The sequence below is a fragment of the Orycteropus afer genome, unplaced genomic scaffold (genome assembly GCF_000298275.1).
Source record: "Orycteropus afer afer isolate SDZICR_OR568_19922 unplaced genomic scaffold, OryAfe1.0 scaffold00215, whole genome shotgun sequence".
NCBI classification, from domain to species: domain Eukaryota; kingdom Metazoa; phylum Chordata; class Mammalia; order Tubulidentata; family Orycteropodidae; genus Orycteropus; species Orycteropus afer.
Window position 1 is genome coordinate 1,006,466 of NW_006921802.1, and position 18,640 is coordinate 1,025,105.

Here is an 18,640-nt window from a genome sequence, read left to right on the forward strand (position 1 = left end):
ACTTTGCTGGTTTTTGTGTTTCTCTAGAGAACCCAATCCAACACAGTACTAAAACATGTTTAATGAAATTTCAAATGCAATGTGTCACAAATAAACTCAAGATGAAAATAAAATAGCCCTATTCCAATTAATTCTGAAGGAACAATTTAATTAATTAGAGTCAATTGCTGAATTGGGAATTAGGCCTTATTTGTAACACATCCCACTGCAATATTTCTCTCTTGAAATCTTACTAAAGTATTTAGAGGCAATGTAAATCATGTAGTGAAAACTTTTCTTACTTACTTAGATGTCTGAGCCTTGAAATCATAAACAGCTTTTGCAGGCAATTTCTAAAAAGAAAGTAAACAATTAGCACTGACCTTAAAATTTGCATCTCCTACAAAAAAGCAGTTTCACATTAATTAATGATAACTAAATCCTCAAGGAATGATTTGATGTACATCCTATATACAATTTACAAATAATTGGTTATGCATTTCAATATTTAAGCTATTACAGGTATAGAAATAGAACATCTCAGGTGATCTATTCACCATAACTATTGAATATCATATTTCATTTTAGGCACTAAGGTAGATGAATGCAATAGAGGAAACGGAACAACTGCTGAGGATTCTCTCCTTGGTGCAATTCTGGCTCCAACAAAGGCTTTTCCTGGGGTTAATTGCCATGTGGGGTTTAATTGCGCTATGTTCTATGTATTGGCACAACTCCTAAGTCACGATAAATAGGCTAGACAACGTCATGACGATCACCTCTTTTACTAAATGTGTATTAAAATATTAGAAAAGAAACATTAGCTCAGTTACCACCTGGAGGCTAGTTACTGGCCAAGGTGTAGGTATGATCATCTTGTATTCACTGGAGGGTTCAGGAATTCTCCAGCACATGTCCACCAGCTGCTCATCTTCCAGTCATGATGCGATGGGACATGTGTTCATCCTCCAACATTGGGGCCCACAGACTGCGTGTACCCTATGGCAACTACATGACTCTCCCCATATTCCCCAAATACTCTCTTTTCCAGTGATTCTGGCAAAACTTAGGAAATCTAGACCTCATTCCTGACTTCTTGGGGGTCCTATATAGGCACTGGACTACATCAGACCCCTGTGGAGATCATTGTGGTGTGTCTGCCAGTCCATGACTAGCTTTCAGTTTCCCTCAAACCCTCATGGCTCTAAGACTGTATGCACCAGAACTCTGGCCCAGGCTCAGAGCCAAGGACTAAGAGCCAGTTGGTAGGTGATTCCCAGGGGAGCTATAGAGAATTGGGAGGGTTAGCAGATTTTTGGAGGACCTCCTTTGACAAAAGTGAGCCAGAAAATATTGTTATACAGAATTTGTTTAGATTTGCAACACTGTTGACCCAGACCTCTTTTCTGGATCACGGGGCAAGAAATTTGTACAGAGCAACCTCCTCTTTCTGTGAGTAGCTTAGGATTCTTAGACCACGACCATTAATTCACAGGTGTCAAGACTCAGAGATGCCACATTGCCAAAAACTGGACCACAACTGGGGCAGAACTAAAGCTAGGGTCCATGTAGAAACTCTTTTGATCCCCACCCTTAAGTCTCCAGGGAATATTCTAGGTTCTTAGTTGTCATTTTTGTATTTTCAGTCCAGTTCTTTACTGAATTTTGAAGGTAACTCTGACTGGTAAGTGCTTTAGTAAGTATATTGTTTAAAAAGACTCAAGTGTCATTGAATTCACTACCTCTTTTTCTGGAGTTCCTCTTCTTTCCCTTGATGCACTTCTCCCCAAGTCAGTCAACGTTGATGAGTAACCTCTAGGGGACTCACGGTCTATTGGGAAGGACAGGGCCCATCAGAGTGAGCACCCACTTTACAAACAGACATGTTTAGCTATTTTCCCCCGAAAATTTGGAAAGGCACAACAAATGAGAATATCAGTGTAAAACACATAAGTAATTAAAAATTGTGATATAGGGACACAAAACCAAGAGCATTTGAAAAGGAAAAAATATCTGAGATTACAGAAGAATTCTAATAGTACAAAAATTCAACTGCTACATTGTATAATATAATATATATTCTTTAATACATAATATACTGCAGCACCCAGTGCAGATAATTCATGATTGCAGACGTTTTCCATTTCAAAGATTTCTTAATATTTTTTGCCTTCAATTTAGTAATTACTATTTTATGAGGTTTATAACAAACCAGTTGCCATTGAATCAAATCTGACTCATAGCAACCCTACGTGTGTCAGAGTAAAACTGTGCTCCATAGGGTTTTCAAAGCCTCTGACCTTTTGGAAGTAGATTGCCAGGCCTTAGTTACAAGGTGCACCTGGGTGGATTCAAACTGTCAACCTTTTAGTTAATAGACAAACAGGAGAAAATTTGAAAATAGCAACAATTTTAGAAACAGAAAGATTTTGTGGAACTACAATTCAAAGATACAGAAATGAAAAACAAAGTAAAGAAAATATGATGATGATAAAACTATAATTATGCTCATCCTCTCTTCTCTCTTTTTGTTTTTACACACTTAGAGATTTAAGATATGACATTCTTTTTATCTATGGCCTTCTTGTATCCAGCTGGTACATTATCTTATCAGAAAGTAAATATTTATTCTAAGAAACAAAGTGATAACATTTCTCTAAACAGAAAATGTACTTTCAAACTGTTTATGAAATATTAAATTGTCTTCTCACCATAAATCAAAGGATAAATCATTAATTACATTACAAAAGTATGGCTCCAACTGTTTCTTAATAGTATATTATATTTTATGCATTCATGTGACTTATACATGAAAATGTAACTAGAGGTTACAAGTATCTCACTAGTCTATGTTATAGACCAAGCCAAACTTTAATATCATGTAATAAATTTAGTTATACTGAATAACAGAAAACTTGAAAAATAAAATCAAATTCACCTGTACAGCACTTAAAAATGCTGATTCATAAAAAGAAAACATTGTTTAAAGGTTTTGACTACTCTTACTACAAGGAAAGATAGACTTCTTACAGCAGGTGGGATATTGGTTGCATATAAGGACAAATGTCTAACTCTCTGTGAACTGTGATTTGAAAGATCTTCCAGTTTTTAGGTGTAGGAAGGTAACATGGCCTTCAAGAGTCTAAGATAAAATTTGACCAGTTATTTTCTATGCAGTATATTTTCCATTCTAAATTAGTGTACACCTATAGTCATAGGGCTCTAATAATAATCATAAATTTAAAATTAATTTTACTAATCTATGGAATATAAAATTAATTTTAAATTTATGATTATTATCAGAGCCCTATGACTATGGAATATAAAGGAACTCTGGTAGCATAGTGGCTAAAAGCACTTGACTGCTAACCAGAAGGCTGGTGGTTCAAACCCACCAGCCACTCCTCGGAAGGAAGGTTGGGCAATCCTACTTCCATAGTGATACTGCCTCAGAAACCCAAGGAGGGGTTGCTATGAGTTGGGGCCGACTCGACGGCACACAACAACAACAACAACATGGAATATAAACTAATTTTCACTTTATACACAATTGGAAAGTAAATATTTTGTTAAAAAACATAAACTTATTTAAATGCATTCCAAAGTCCCCTCAAATCATGTTTCAATAATGTAATTCTATCTGCATCTAAAATTGAGAAATTAGGATATTTAGCAACTGAACATTAGAAAATTGAGTGTTATGGTACAGAAGAACTGGAAAAGGTAGATAACTTATCGATAAATTTATATTCTGACATGTCTCAGTCACTGAAAATTTTAAATTACAGAAATTGATTTAAAAAATTCTAATTTATTAGTTTTGAAGCCTGTTGCATAGATAAATAAAAGCAAAGATAAATTTAATAAAATAAATTAGTGAAATTATAATTAACAATTGGTCCATATATACTACATTGACACGAAATTTTCATTGTGTCCCTTTTTTTTGTCTATAGAGATTACTTATTAGATGATAATTAATATATGATATAAACCCCTGTTAGGGGTTTGAAACCTGATTCTGCTGTCTACTATCTGTGTGACTTTGGGCAAATTTCTTATCCTCCCTGAGCCTCAATTCCTCAATAATAAGACAGAGCTTAAAGTAACACCTATCAGTTTTCATTGGATACTATCTGTAAAACATACATAGAAGGTGCTCTGTTGACTACCTGAGTTTCAGCCTGGAATGTTCATTCTAGCTTCTTAAAATTCACAAATTATTGTACTTCAATAATTATTCAAAAGAACTGGATAAAAATACCAAAGCACCTTGTATTCTTTAGTTAAATAAACCTGAAAAAAAAGTCCTCTTCATTTGAATTGCAATTTGGCTTTGTGTTGCCACTTGGAAGAGATAATCTTAAAAATGAAGATGAAGTCATATTTAATCTAAGGAATGTAATTCATGTACTGAAATAGAATTGTTTTAAAAGAAGCAGAAAATGAATAAACTAAGTGACAGAAGAGAAAATGAATACAGTGAATGATGAAGATGGGGCGTTTATATACACAGCTTAAAAATACATTCACAAAAATTTTACCACATGTCCTTTAAATGGAAATAGACATTCAATGAACCCCATTCTCTTCAATTATCCATCAGTTACTTCATTACATATTTTGAGTTTGCTTCCTGTTTTAATATAGTATCTCCTGTATAGAATGTGAGCAAATTACTTATTGAGTGAATGATTATAGAGTTAATATAAAAATCAAAGAAAAAAATTATCTGTTAGACTATCAATTTTGAATAATTTTACAATGGAAAAGAACAATGCAAAATTTTCAGTCTCTTAAAGAAATTGAAATTCAATTAGAATTTCTATCTTTGAATATTCTTTTTAACTTGGTAAATTGTTTCATTTATTGTCTGATGCACATAGCAGTTGTTTCAACCCTAATATTAAGGTACAAACGATTTTCCTTTTGAATGTTGAATAAGTAAAATTTTGTGAATTGATGATTAAGCTACACATGGAGTCCAAAAGTCATATGAGTAAATGAGAAATATTCAGTAAGACAATGTTTGCACAACAAGAAATTGCTTCACAACACATAATGGTGTCAAGTGATCTTCCAGCTTAGGAATGATGAGATGTATGAAGGAAAAATGAAAAAGGTGGAGCATGAATATCTCAACCACAAGGAAAAAGGAAGAAAAGTTAATCCACCTTGGAGACTCAGTGCACTATCATGGTCTGGGTGGTGGTAGTTGTTGTTGGTCGTGTCCATATCTTGGAAAGAGGCACTGTGAGGCATTCTCCCGCAATCATTCTGGTACAATGGATAATGGATAGCACCATCTTGAGGCAGTGGGTGTAAAGGCTGGTGCATGGGACTCCTATTTAGAGCTTTAAGTGATGAATTCCTTTCAGGAACATCTGGCAGCAGTTCACTAATAAGACGGTGCAATATACTGTTGTCTGGCAAGCTTCCCCTTCTCTTTTCAGCTTTAATTTGGTCACAAATGTCTTTAAGGGCAGAGTCCAGAGCCTCAATAACAGATGCTTTACATTTTGCCTTTTCAGTCTGTTTTTTGGGAGTTGGATTTTTTTTCCTCCGGAAAGGCACAGGACTGACTAGAAATGCAAGTTTAGAAAGGCCAGGGTCCATTTCTTGTCTTCTGGGCTCATCAATATTTTCCTGCTTTGCTCGTTCATGTTTTAACATTGTGGTGAATCGAGTGTAAGAGGCAGGACATCTGCCTTTGCAGGAACTGATGAGGTGCCGGTGATGGTGATGGTGGTGGTGGTGATGGTGATGGTGGCTAGATCCATAAAAGCTTTCAGAAGATGTGAAAGAAAAGTGATCAAAATCACTTTCACTGCAGAAGGATGATCCCTCTACGTGAATGAAGTCACTGTGGTCAGACACAACTCCATCTTGGTCACTATCAGAAAATTCCATATGAGTTCTCGGTTGTTCATCACTGGTGACTTCTATATGAATTGGCACCAGAGTTTTATTCTTATAGCATCGTTGTACCTGAGAAGGGTGCCTACTTTGATTTTCTTCCTCCAGCAAAGACTCAATGGAAAATCGCCTTTTGGGATATAGACCATTTTGTGGTGGTTCTAGGGTCAAAGGAGACAATATTTCGTCTCCTAAATTTGGCATTGATTTTGACTTCTGAATCAACTTCTCAAATTCAGAAATGCGGGTGGGCACCATGTCCCTGGGCACCTCCTCAGTAGAGGACTGGCTCCATCCATGCAGTAGACCCTTATGTTGCTGCTCTTTCTCATACTGCATTATTCTTGACTTTACTGAACAGATCACCTCTGAATTCATCAAATCTTTGCGGTTAATGCGGTGCATTTTTTTATACATTTTCAGGAACCCGGGGGCATCATGGGCTGACCTGTGCTTAATCCGTGATCTGCCATTACTGCGACTCTCCTGGAGGTAGGGGGAAGCCCATGGTAAGGTACAGCTCTCCTTGGAGTCTTCCTCACATAACAGAGAGCCCATGCTTTCTGACTTAGTCTTAGGGTCAGGGAAGCTATCACAGTCATCGTTTAGGAGATCATCGCAACTACGGGATTTGATTTTGGGGGAAACCGTTTCTTCAGTGCTGCTCCAGATCTCTGCATTTTGCCGGGCCATTTGCCAGCCATTCTTGAAAGTAATAGCCCGTGGTGAGTCCCGTGGGACATCCAAATGCCGTCTATACGTGCTACAGTAATCTAACTCATTTGAGTGGTTGCTGTTGAGCCCTGAATAACTGCAAATGGACGGACACGGTTTGCTATCATCCCCATCTTTTAATCCAGAGAGCAGCGTGGTAGAAGAGAAACATTTTGAGAAGTTAAAAGGTTCACAAAAAAGCAGAGCATGTCAGTCAGTAAGCATCAGATAGCACAGAAAAGAGAAAGAGTTAGTGTGGTTTATTCTAGACACCGATTGTTATCTATGTAGCTTCAGCTTTAGGGAAAAAAATGTACAATTCTAAACAGCAAGGCAATAATTTTTAAGTGAATGTAACTTTCAATATATTAGTGTTAACAAGCCATGTAAAACAAGTAATTAGTGTAGATAATACATTTCTTTCTATTGCATAGTTGATATATCTTTCTGCAAATATGATAAGTCAAAAACACAATAGCACCTCTTAAGCTAATAATAATAAGATCAGGTAGTAACTTCAGTGTTTAATGATTAATGTCAAAAGTATTATAGAATTACTTAGCTTATTAGGGTCAGGCTTTGAATCTAATTTGATTTATAACAACAGGTAAAGAGCAATTTATAAATTTATATTTAATTAGTAATTCTAAAGCTATATCAAATATTTTTTCATGGGCATTGGATACAAAAAGCTGTAAGACAAATTATTTTCCAAACATTTAGCAAAATTGTAAAATTAAGATGCTAAGGGCTATTGCTGATCATATTTTTCCAAGAAAAAAATGACTTGGACCTCTTAAACTAATTCTCCTCTTCAAGTGTTCTATTTTCAACCACATAATGATAGCTGGATATAATGTTAAACTTTCATCAGAGGTAAATGCATCTTGCTTTCTGCCATGTTGGTTTTACTTTTCTATTTTAATCTTTTGTAATTTGGTAATAGCTAAACTTGATTTCACTTGGAAGGAAGGTTGGGCAATCCTACTTCCGTAGTGATACTGCCTCGGAAACCTAAGGAGGGGTCGCTATGAGTCGGGGCCAACTCGACGGCACATAACAACAACAACAACAACAAACTTGATTTCAGTTGGGATTATCTATGGAAATATTATTTTATTCTGCTCTGATAAGTTAATTCAAATAAATGAGAGGCCAAATTACTACATCTAATGGGACATTTTCTTAGAAATAAAACCTATTAGAGGAATAGATCTCTATTTTAACCTCATGCCGTATACTCTTTCCCAAATTCTTCAGAAGATGATAAGCACATAAAGTGGATATGCAATATTTAGGAAAGGAAGTTAATTTAACACTCCTTACTAGAAAACAATTACCTAAATTAACTGAAATCCTTTTTATGTGGGGTAGTATCGACACATAGTGCATCCATGGCATTTTATGATTTATTTCTCATCTTAGGAAAATGATTAGAAATTTATTTTTAAGATATAGATTAAAAAAAGGCTATACGTAAATGCATAGACAGGTGAGAAGATCAGGTGGGAGTAGACAAACAATAATATACCCAAGACTAAGAATAGAGTTGGCTGAAGATAGTCTTACATATGTAAGACACAATACATGCTACAAAATTATCCATATACATTACAGAAGTAACAGAGGACAGGGTTACAATAGCTCAGAGACAATCAAATACCTTGAGGGGGAGAATCACTGGGCCTGTGGGCTCAACACCATAGTCTCAGGGACCTTCATATCAATTGTCACACGTAGTACATAAAAACCTTGTTCTACATTCTTTGGTCTTAAAAGCTATACAGTGGCCATCTAAGATGCAACTATTAGTCTCCTCTCGTCTGGAACAAAGAAGACTGAAGAGAATCAAAGTCATTTAGAAACAATTAGTCCAAAGATATGATGGACTCTGAGGACTGCAGCCTTCATGACCCTAAGAACCAAAAAACTAGGTGGTGCTCTGCTACCAATGTTATCCACTTGGTTAGATGGGGAGGAAAAAATGTGGAAAAAATTCAGAAACACAAATGACCAGAATTACTAGTCAGATGAACACTGGTGGAATCCCTGAGACTATGGCCCTGGGTTATCCTTTGGGCCTAGAAATGGATTCACTTCCATGTATTGGCTTCCAGCCCAACAGTAGAAAGACCTACATGCAGAACATCTACCCTAGGGAGATACATCCATCTACTCCAGCGAGATGCACCCCTTGGATCAATTAGCCATGAGACATCAGAGGGGCAGCATTCACATAGAGGGAAAGCTGAACAGACAGGAATGCATAGATAAAAAGAGCCAGAGACGGAGGGACGGAGTGTCACAGGGAGGAGATGGGAGGAGAGTTTTTTATGGTTGGAGATGGTAATCCCGGCCATGAAATCAAATGTGCATGAACTGTTGAGAGTAAAACAAATCTGCTTTGTAAATTTGCACCCAAATCACACACACAGACACACACAAGTATAGCTAAGAAGTGCATACATGAGTAGAATCCAATAATGTCAGCCCATATAGAGAAATGACTTGGTGATTCCTAAATTTTATAATTATGGCTTGAAACCAGTTAGTTCCTATTTATGGACAATTGTGAATTGAACACTATGTTTTGTGACAGAACATGGATGCTCTACTGTATATATGAATGTTGACAAAAACTATAGAGCAAATAATTAAAGAAACAGCTTTAGTAGGTTAGACTACTTTTAATCTAGATTTAAATAACTAAGAAATCATTTTATGCTTTAGGCAACAACTTTCTCTGTTACTGCTTTTAATTCCCATTTTATAAATTTGATTGATATTTTTTGTAGTTGTATTTATGTTAGAAAATTTTGACAATATATGGATATTTATCAATGTAGTCTTTTAAGTAGACTGACAATATATTATTTGATGCTTTGAATTTGTTCAAAAAAAAAAATAAATGATATATTTGGGAAAGAAACATTAACAGATGCTAAACAGAGATTCCTTTAAGCAGTCCAACCAGCTCATCAGCTTGATTTAATCTGAGGAGGGAGAAGTCGACTTTTCTGAAGGTACGTTTTATTCAAGACACTGCGTTTTAATGCTAACACATAACATTCTCACTGGACCAGGTCAAACATTGTACTCTACGCTAAAACTTAAACTAGTAAATCATTTGAGTATCAACTAATTGTTGCTCACCTTTTGCTCTTGATGGGGAAGAAGGAGAAGAGCTAATGAAAGACTTTGTAAGGGTGGTGCTGGAGCCTGGGAGGTCTGCTCGACCTGGGCTGGTCCTGCTTGCACTGTTATCTCCCAAGCCCCTGGGCTGACCCACTGCAGGCTCGCTCTTCCTCCTTTTCCTAAAGTCACTGGCCATACTTGCAGAACTGAAAGAAAGAATCAGCACCAGTCTGATTGTTATTGGGGGAGGTTACTATGTGGACACCTACTGGGTTGTCGACTCCTAAAGGTTGGCAGTTCAACCCCACCCAGCAGAACCACTGCAGAAAAAAGGCCTGGTAATCTGCTTCCATAAATATTACAGCCAAGAAAACTGTATGGAGCACAGTTCTCTGTAATGAATGGGGTCGCCATGAGTTAGAATTGACTAGATGACCGCGTGTTATACTATTTGAATCAGAAAGACAGGTGGAGTGTGCTAATGATAGTGGTATACAGCCTATCTCCCATGTGCCGGACTACCTTGTAAAGAATTCATTCATCCACATTAAGCATGATTCTTTATAATGTTTTAAAGTCAATATTCTTCTACTACTGTAATATGCTGTGACCGACAGTTCAGTGTTATCATTTGTATTAGGTATCTTTTCTCTATAAAATTCCAACAATATGAATATATCCACAAGATGGGGGGGTGCAGAGGAATGGGAAAAAGAGGCAAGACATCTGGTGAAACAAACGTCTCTTCCCTCAAGGTTTTGCCTGTGGCTTTTCCTAAGAACACTAGGTCTGAAAATACGTACACTAAAGCTCCAACATTTTCTAGTTAAATAAGAAATGACCAGTCATCTGGTTGGCAAATAAACTACTCACAATTCCACTCATCCAATTACATAACACATTATTGACAATCATGGTTCTGGGTTTGAGTTTAGTATCATTTTAAGACAATCATTAGTGAATGAAGGGACACATTGCATAGCATGTTGTCTGTCAATTCACTAGGTAAAATCATGTCTACCAGAGATAATATTATGTTTGTTTCAGCAGCTCATATGGCCCAGGTAATGTGCTATCTGCTTTACTTACATTATTGTCTTATCTGGCCCGAATGACAAATGTATGAGGTATGCTCTGTTTTCACTGTTTTACAAAGCAGTAAACTGAACACACACGCCTGGCAAGTGCAGAGGTAGGGCCAGACCTCAGAATTTGTCTGAATTCTTCTAAGCAGGACATCTGTCTTCTCCTAGACCTGTTTTCTCTGTCACTGTCATGTGAGGCTCTGTGAGTGTTTACATCAATCCTCAGGTCAGATGAAAATTCTAAAATGCAAATGTTACATGTGCATGTATAGAAGCAAAAGCTATAAAAGGAGGGGTAGAGAGAACTGTTTTGTAAGTGATATGAATGTAGTTAAATTGTGTTCATGAGCCCAACTTACAAAGTTTTCTTCTGATGTTGACAGAAATCTTATAGAAGGTAAAATTAATGTTAAATAAGTATTTGCTGTTGATAAAGATGAAGTTTGTATTTTTCAATTTTGCTATTAAACTGTTTTGAATTTCTGCAATATTTTAAAGTGTGGTATTTCTGGCTTATTAAAAGAACTCAGGCAGACTCTTGGCTTAATTACGTCTGGTGGTTACAAGCTATCTTGGTTTAAATCCTACTTTGTCTCTGCTACTTGCCAACTGTGTAACCTTTGATAACTAAGTGTAAGGTTGTGTTTCTGGCACAGGATTGGGCAACATTTTGTTCTGTTAAACATAAGGTTGCCATGAGTCAGAACTGAATTGATGGCACCTAACAACAACAACAACAACAATAACAACAACAGCCTCCTTACAGATAAGATAGGGAGTACTTACCTCATAGTGTTTCCTTAAGGAATAAATGTTTATGCACTTAGAATACCTGGTGCATGGTAAGCCTTCATTCATTGGTAGCAATTACATTTTGGCTTTTTTTTTTTTTTTTTTGTGGTGAGAATATAATTAACAAACATGTATAACACTTTGTAATTTATAATGTTTTTTCAGATATTATCTAACAGTATTGAGAATTAAATATTTATAGTCCCTATCGAAGGAAGAGAAATCTGAGTATAGAGAAGAAACAGTAGGGAAGACTTGTAGTCTGCAAAAGAATCAAGAACTAATTCACTTAATTTTTATAATTTCTTGGATGTAATTACATAAAGTGTTGCAGAAACAAAATAAAATAACCTCACGAGGTATGGGTGCTTAAAATGAAAATAAGTGATAAATAACCTTCCTGACTATTCCCTGACAAGTATTACTATTGAAAAATAAAGCACTATACAGAATATGGGAGCTCTGGTGGCGTAGTGCCTAAGGCATTTGACTGCTAACCAGAAGGCTGGTGGTTCAAACCCACCAGCCACTCCTCGGAAGGAAAGTTGGGCAATCTACTTCCGTAGTGATACCACCTCGGAAACCCAAGGAGGGGTCACTATGAGTCGCACCCCACTTGATGGCAGTGAGTTTGGTTTGGTTTTATACAGAATATGCTGATTGCGTAATGTAATGTGATTCTTACCTCATGGGTCTCTCCAGGCTTCTGTCGATAGAGGACTGATACAAGGAGGCCTGTTAAGAAAGAAAAAGAGTTCCATGAAGATTTTCACCATGGAATATTTTTATTTTGTATGTGGACATTAAATTAGGTATCCTCAAAAGAACATTGTGAAAATTGAGCAAGTGAAAATAACATTCATTAAGATTATAAAAGAATTATATAAGTATTTGTTGTTGATGATATTGATGGAAGTTTGTATTATTCAGTTTTGCTATTAAACTGTTTCAGAATTTTTGCAATATTTTAAAGTAAGCGTGGAATCTCCTTGTAACCACCAGGGCTAACTGTGCCAGTGCAGTCTGATTTCTACTTTCTTCCTATCAACTTTCTCTTTAAGATACTACATTGCGTTTCACTGTGTAAACTCAAATTACCCAAAACCCAAACAGTACATGGAAGGGTGGGTTGCGGTGGGAGCATTAAATAGTATTTCCTCAGGAATATTGAAAAGTTACTCTACAATACTAATGAGAATTTTATCTACTGACTATAAATAGAAATTTCCTACATGAAGGAATAGTCAGATATTTTAAAAATATTGGCAGTCATCATTCAGTCCTTATAAAACAAAACTTCTTAAAATTTCAGATGTTGTCTTTAAAACATAATGTCTTTGCAGAACTTGAGACATCTTTCATCTGTCAACACAGATATGACATTTTAATTAAAAAACCCCACGAATTTGTTATGAAATTGAACTAAACTACCTGGAACTTCAATCAGCACAGATTTACATCTTTGAAATGGATTAAGGATTAATTAATTTAATAAATCATTGATTTAATAAATAATTACTAAATAAATCATCTAATGAACTATCATGTAACATTATTTTTTTACAGGTGGGCTCTTGACATTTTTCTCAGATAATCTAATTTCAGTTGTCCATGGTTGTAGGAACAAAGAAAATATAGGTAAAACCATTTGATAAATAATTCCAAATTCTTATTGTTTGTACATATCATTTCCAAACTCCTTCATTCTGAACAGCACATTGAAATAGATAGTAAGCAAAACTGATAGATATGAATTTTTCATTTTTCATAGTCATCTATTGGGCTAGTTGCTGAAATATCTGAAGGCAAGAGAGGATCAGTATTGAGCTCCTGAATATTTGAGTGACTGCAAGATGAAAGTAGTTGTAGTATGATGTCTAGAATGTAGGGAAATTAATATATATATATTATATAAGTATATGTATATATATGCATTATATATGTACATATATAGTCTTGGCTTTCCTCATATTTGATAATCAATTCTTCATCACTGATAAACTTTGGCTTGATGAAGAACTGAAATTTCAGTCTGAAAATATTCTTCTACATAAAAGTCTGCCAGAAAGAATTTGAAAAGTTATATCTATAGTTGCTATCACATAAGAACATTTTACCAGAGTATTCAAAATCTACTTTGAGGAAAATAAAGAACACTTTAAAAATAGTTTTGATAATCCTATTTGTAAATTAGCACCAATTAACCAATTAAATATTTACTGTATAATTTTGTAATTCTTTATGTAGGTTAATCTGGTAAGCCATTTTATGCATAGGTCTAATATTACTTCTCTTAGCTAATATTTTCATTTAATTTTATCATACTGAATGAGAATGGAATCATGCCCAGAAACAAACAAAAATATCTTTTTTTTTTTTTGCAAAAAATATCATCTCCTTTTAGACAGAAAAAGCATATTTTAATGTTGCTCAGTCTTAGAAAATATTTAGATTCCAATGCTCTCAACAAACAAAATAGGAAAAAAAATTTGATCAGCTAGTCTGATTTTAACTTGTGGAAATCTGTGTACAACTCCAGTTGTGCACTGGAAATGTGAAAAAATAAATACTAAACAAATAAAAAAGAAAACAAATAAGTAAATCAATATAGCTAGATAATTATATTCCAATTTAGAAATATTAAGTCTACATGTTTGTAGAAGAGCACCACCAGAGAACTTCAGAATATGGGTTCTAGGTAGATCATAGCTTTCTTGGGGACACTCAACCACAAAGCCTCACTTGTCTACAGAAAAGCGTCAAATTTAGAACACCCTTAGAGCTTCTCTAGAGTGATCAGAAATCTTGAACTGTCAGCTTGTGATGAGCCTAGCAATATTGTACACTTTGAGAAGTGAAAGTTCTGCCTCTGATAAACTGATTGGGGTTTAGCATTTGGCTCAGAAACTAAAACTATTTCCTTCTTGCGCTAGTTTCCACAGTCCGGAGCAAACTGAAACTGTTTTGTGAGTTTATGTATACTCAAAGGAAAAGATTCGTTTTAAATTATAAAGTGACAATAAAAAGTCTATATGTATGAATAAGGGGAAAAACTTGTACAATAAACAAGGATGGTGCTCATACTGAAAGAGAAATTGTCTCAAGAAAAGAGGGAAATAATTTTACCTATTACAACTCGACAGCACATAACAACAACAATATATTATAATCTACTGAGTATTTAAATATTGCCACTATTTTAACATACCTAGAAGAAAGCCATTTGAAGAAAGAACAGTCACTCTTACTTGCTAAGTGATCATGTGATGAAACTTTGCTTAAAACTTCTTAACTGTTCTTCATTAATGTCAGTTGCTCAATTATATTTATGGATTAAAAAACTATGCTACTTAAGCCATATACTAGGTACTTGATAAATGGTAGCTAAGGTAATGTCTAAAGAGCTCTGGTGACTTAGTGGTCAAGGCAGTTGACTGCTAACCAAAAGGTCAGAGGTTTGAACCTACCAGCTGCTCTGTGGGAGAAAGATGAGGAAGTCTGCTTCTGTTAAGATTTACAGCCTTGGAAACCCTATGGGGGCAGTTCTACTCTTTTGTATAGGGTCAGTATGAGTTGGGATTGACTTGATGGCAGTGGGTTTTTAAAGGTAAATCTAATCACCTTAAATATCTTATCAATTACAATTTTATCAGAAACTTTTACGTTAAGTTCTTAAAGACAAAATCCAGACACCTTATCAGAGAATGCTTTCTTACACTCTGAAAAATCATCATGTTAATTTAACAATATAGTTAATATGCTATTAGAATTATACCACATTGCTTCTCAATCTCAAATATGTAATAGCAAATCATTTAACTATCAGCAAAGTGCATTTTTATGTGATATTTTGGCCTCTGCTATAACATTATAGAATGCATAAAATTAAGTTTCTATTATTTTTATGTTAAGAATTACTGTGTAACATTAATTACAGGAACTCATTTTATAGAAATTCAATAGTTAACAATGAATAATATAAAGTAAATAATTTATTTAGAAAAGATTTGAGGTCTAATTCCATCTCTTGGAACTGCTAAAAAATATGGAATAAAAGAAATAACACTGAAGTGAAGGCTGTGTTTTGTTTTCTTTGTCCCTATCTTACATTGTAATTTTGGACATGTTTCTTAAAATTATCGGGCTTTATTTTTGTTAATTGAAAAATAGTGACCTGGATACAATGATCTCTAAATTCCATTTTAGTTCTTAATGAATCAACCACCTTAAAACATCCTACAAATATACTGAGAGAAATATCTGCCCAAGTTGTTAATAGAAATTCCTGGGTTGTTCATATGTTCAAATGATACCCTTTATTCAGATACGAAGGTATCATGACACACAGAATGGGACTGCTTGTCTTATCTGACTTTCTTCAAACTATATACCTGGATACAAAACATCAACATTTAGAAATGACGGAATTCAATAACCTATTATGTTGCTAATTACTCTATTTTAATTTCTATTTAATGTATAAATATTTCAATCACGACCCTGTTTTAACACACGCTTTGTTGTGATGTTTACCACAGGGGCAATAGTTGGAGTTGCTCTACAAACTGGGTATTTCCTCCTGAGACTCTTATGTCTGCAATTCCACTGGTCACCGCCATGTGTCAGTGGTATCTCATGTAGCATAAATGTCCAACTAGTTTTATTCTCCAAACCCCAAACCAAACTCACTGTCATGGAGTTGATTTCCACTCATAGTGACCGCTTCTTGGGTTTCTGAGGCAGTATCACTACACAAGTAGATTGCCCAACCTTCCTTCCGAGGAGCGGCTGGTGGATTTGAACCACCAGCCTTCTGGTTAGCAGTCAAATGTTAGGCAGTTGTACTTATTTAACTCATTTAACTATTAAAACTTTTAAATAAAAATAAGATTTTGATTGAGCACTATTGTATTCACATAGAACCACAGAGCAACTACTATGTGAAAACCACTTTATTCACTTTGCTGCTATCCTAGCTGCTTCTAGGAGTTCAGGAAGGCAGGCTTTTACATAGTTGATATTTAGCAAAATAATGTGTCATTTTTTCTTGTGTCTTCTAAAGAGTAACAATTCTGCTTTCCAACATAATTTTCTGTTTTCCTTTGCAGAGAGCGGGATAAAAATTTTTAAGCTCTGATCATTTCTGATTTTTCATACTCTTTGCCTGATTCAAACAAAAAATGTGTTTTGCCTGACAAAAATTTTTCCTACAGCAGATTGTCATAAATGGTCTCAAATAGATAAGGCCCATTCATTTAATTGCATATACCAGCGAAGATCTATTCTAGTGGCTGCTTGGGTTACAGTGTGTCCAGAATGATTAGTAATGTCTATCAAGGGTGTGGAACTGGGGAGTTGTGACACGTGTGTCAGTTATTTGTCAGCTCTAGTTTTGACTGATGATAAAATCCACAACTAGTGAGTATTTAGAAAAATGGAAGAATTAAATCTTAGGAATAAGATAAATCTGATTAGTAAATCTTAGGAATTTGTGGGGCATAAACATCTGATTATCTAAGAATATAAATTTTTAATGTGCATGTCCACACATGATGATGAAATGGCCCTGAGAAGACTTCTAGTAGTGTTTTGCTCAGTTTCATCAAAACACATGGTTAATGAATGCATTAAGACCAATACTTCTGTTTTTTGATTCTAACTTTGCTGAATACCAGGACTGCACTGAATAGTTTAACTAAAAATTATGATTGGAATGATTCTTCACCTATAGATTCTTCACCAGAAATGGCAATAACTTTGATATAATTAATGTCCAAGCAATCATACTGGGCACAACACAATAATATAAAGATAGATTTTAAATATAGCTTAGATACTATAGTGAATTGTAAGACATGGATGTTCAGAGTCACAGTAATAGCCCATAAGAGAAATCTGAAAAAGAGAGAACATTTTTTTTTTTTTTTTTACCTCATTAGAAACACCAGAAGAATGATCTTGAACATAATCCAGAGCCTTTTTAGGCGGCTGGGTGTAGATGCACCACATAAGCAGAAATGTAGAGATGGAATGGAGGAGAATCAATGGCAGCAAGGAATGAACATGTGGAAAAGGTGACAACAGTTAGAAATTGAGTGCTGATAGCATCAGATACACATAAAGAAGGACATGAATGGAGCAAAATGGGGGTAGTCTAGGAGTGCAAAGTTTATAAATACTCTCAAGCGCTTGGTAAACTTGCTAGTGATTCATCTAATGTATTTATAAGTATATTTCATCCAATCAAAATTAGCACTCCCAGTCTCTGTCCAGAGAGGGACTCAGCATATATTAAAGAAACACCAAAGAACAAGTGAATAGCATGCTGGTGAGTTTTTATGTGTGAAAGTGATTATAGAAAATGCTGATAATTTAAGCTCAGAACAGAAATTGGTATAGACCCTATGAGCTAATCAACAATAACAACACATATAAAATAAAGCTATAAGAGATTTTTTTTTTCATTGAGATAAAATGCCTTTATATTTATACCAGGATATAAAGTGGGGAAAAAATTTAGAAAAATAATTCCTCTTGTTGGGTAATGTAAATTCTAGGAAAAATACTTTGGCTTATATTCATTTACAGTCACTTTTGATTCAGTTCAATACAATGTTGTGACTAATCACTTGACTCCATTGCATTTTACTGGAAAAAAGAATCTACCATTGCCACTAATAAAAACTAAGCCCATTGCCATCAAGTTAATGCCAACTCATAGTGACCCTGTAGGACAGAGTAGAACTGCCCCATATGGTTTCCAATGCTGTAAAGCTATACAGATGCAGATGGGCATATCCTTCTCCCTTGAAATGGCTGGTGGCTTCAAAACACCAACCTTGCAGTTAGTAACTGAGCACTTAACCACTGTGCCAGCAGAGCTCCTCAAGATCAGTATACAACTATGTAAATCAGTATAAAAGGAAGACTTTTCTTTCTCATCTCTAATAACCTGCTATGCCATGTAATCTGGATATGTTATTTAATAATTTAAAATTAAGAAATACCGATCAAAGTAT

General features: G+C 35.1%; 1 protein-coding gene across 1 annotated transcript in view; it reads right to left on the reverse strand.

Moving 5' to 3' along the window:
• Positions 1 to 18,640, reverse strand: part of SORBS2 (sorbin and SH3 domain containing 2) — a 118,231-nt gene that overhangs the window by 33,878 nt on the left and 65,713 nt on the right. Inside the window, exons 13-18 of the mRNA XM_042781993.1 lie at positions 17,553 to 17,609; positions 12,307 to 12,356; positions 9,763 to 9,950; positions 5,154 to 6,743; positions 1,722 to 1,810; positions 286 to 332 (exon numbers count right to left, since the gene is read on the reverse strand). Of these exons, the coding sequence (XP_042637927.1) occupies positions 286 to 332; positions 1,722 to 1,810; positions 5,154 to 6,743; positions 9,763 to 9,950; positions 12,307 to 12,356; positions 17,553 to 17,609 (2,021 nt within the window). The remainder of the gene's footprint in view (positions 1 to 285; positions 333 to 1,721; positions 1,811 to 5,153; positions 6,744 to 9,762; positions 9,951 to 12,306; positions 12,357 to 17,552; positions 17,610 to 18,640) is intronic.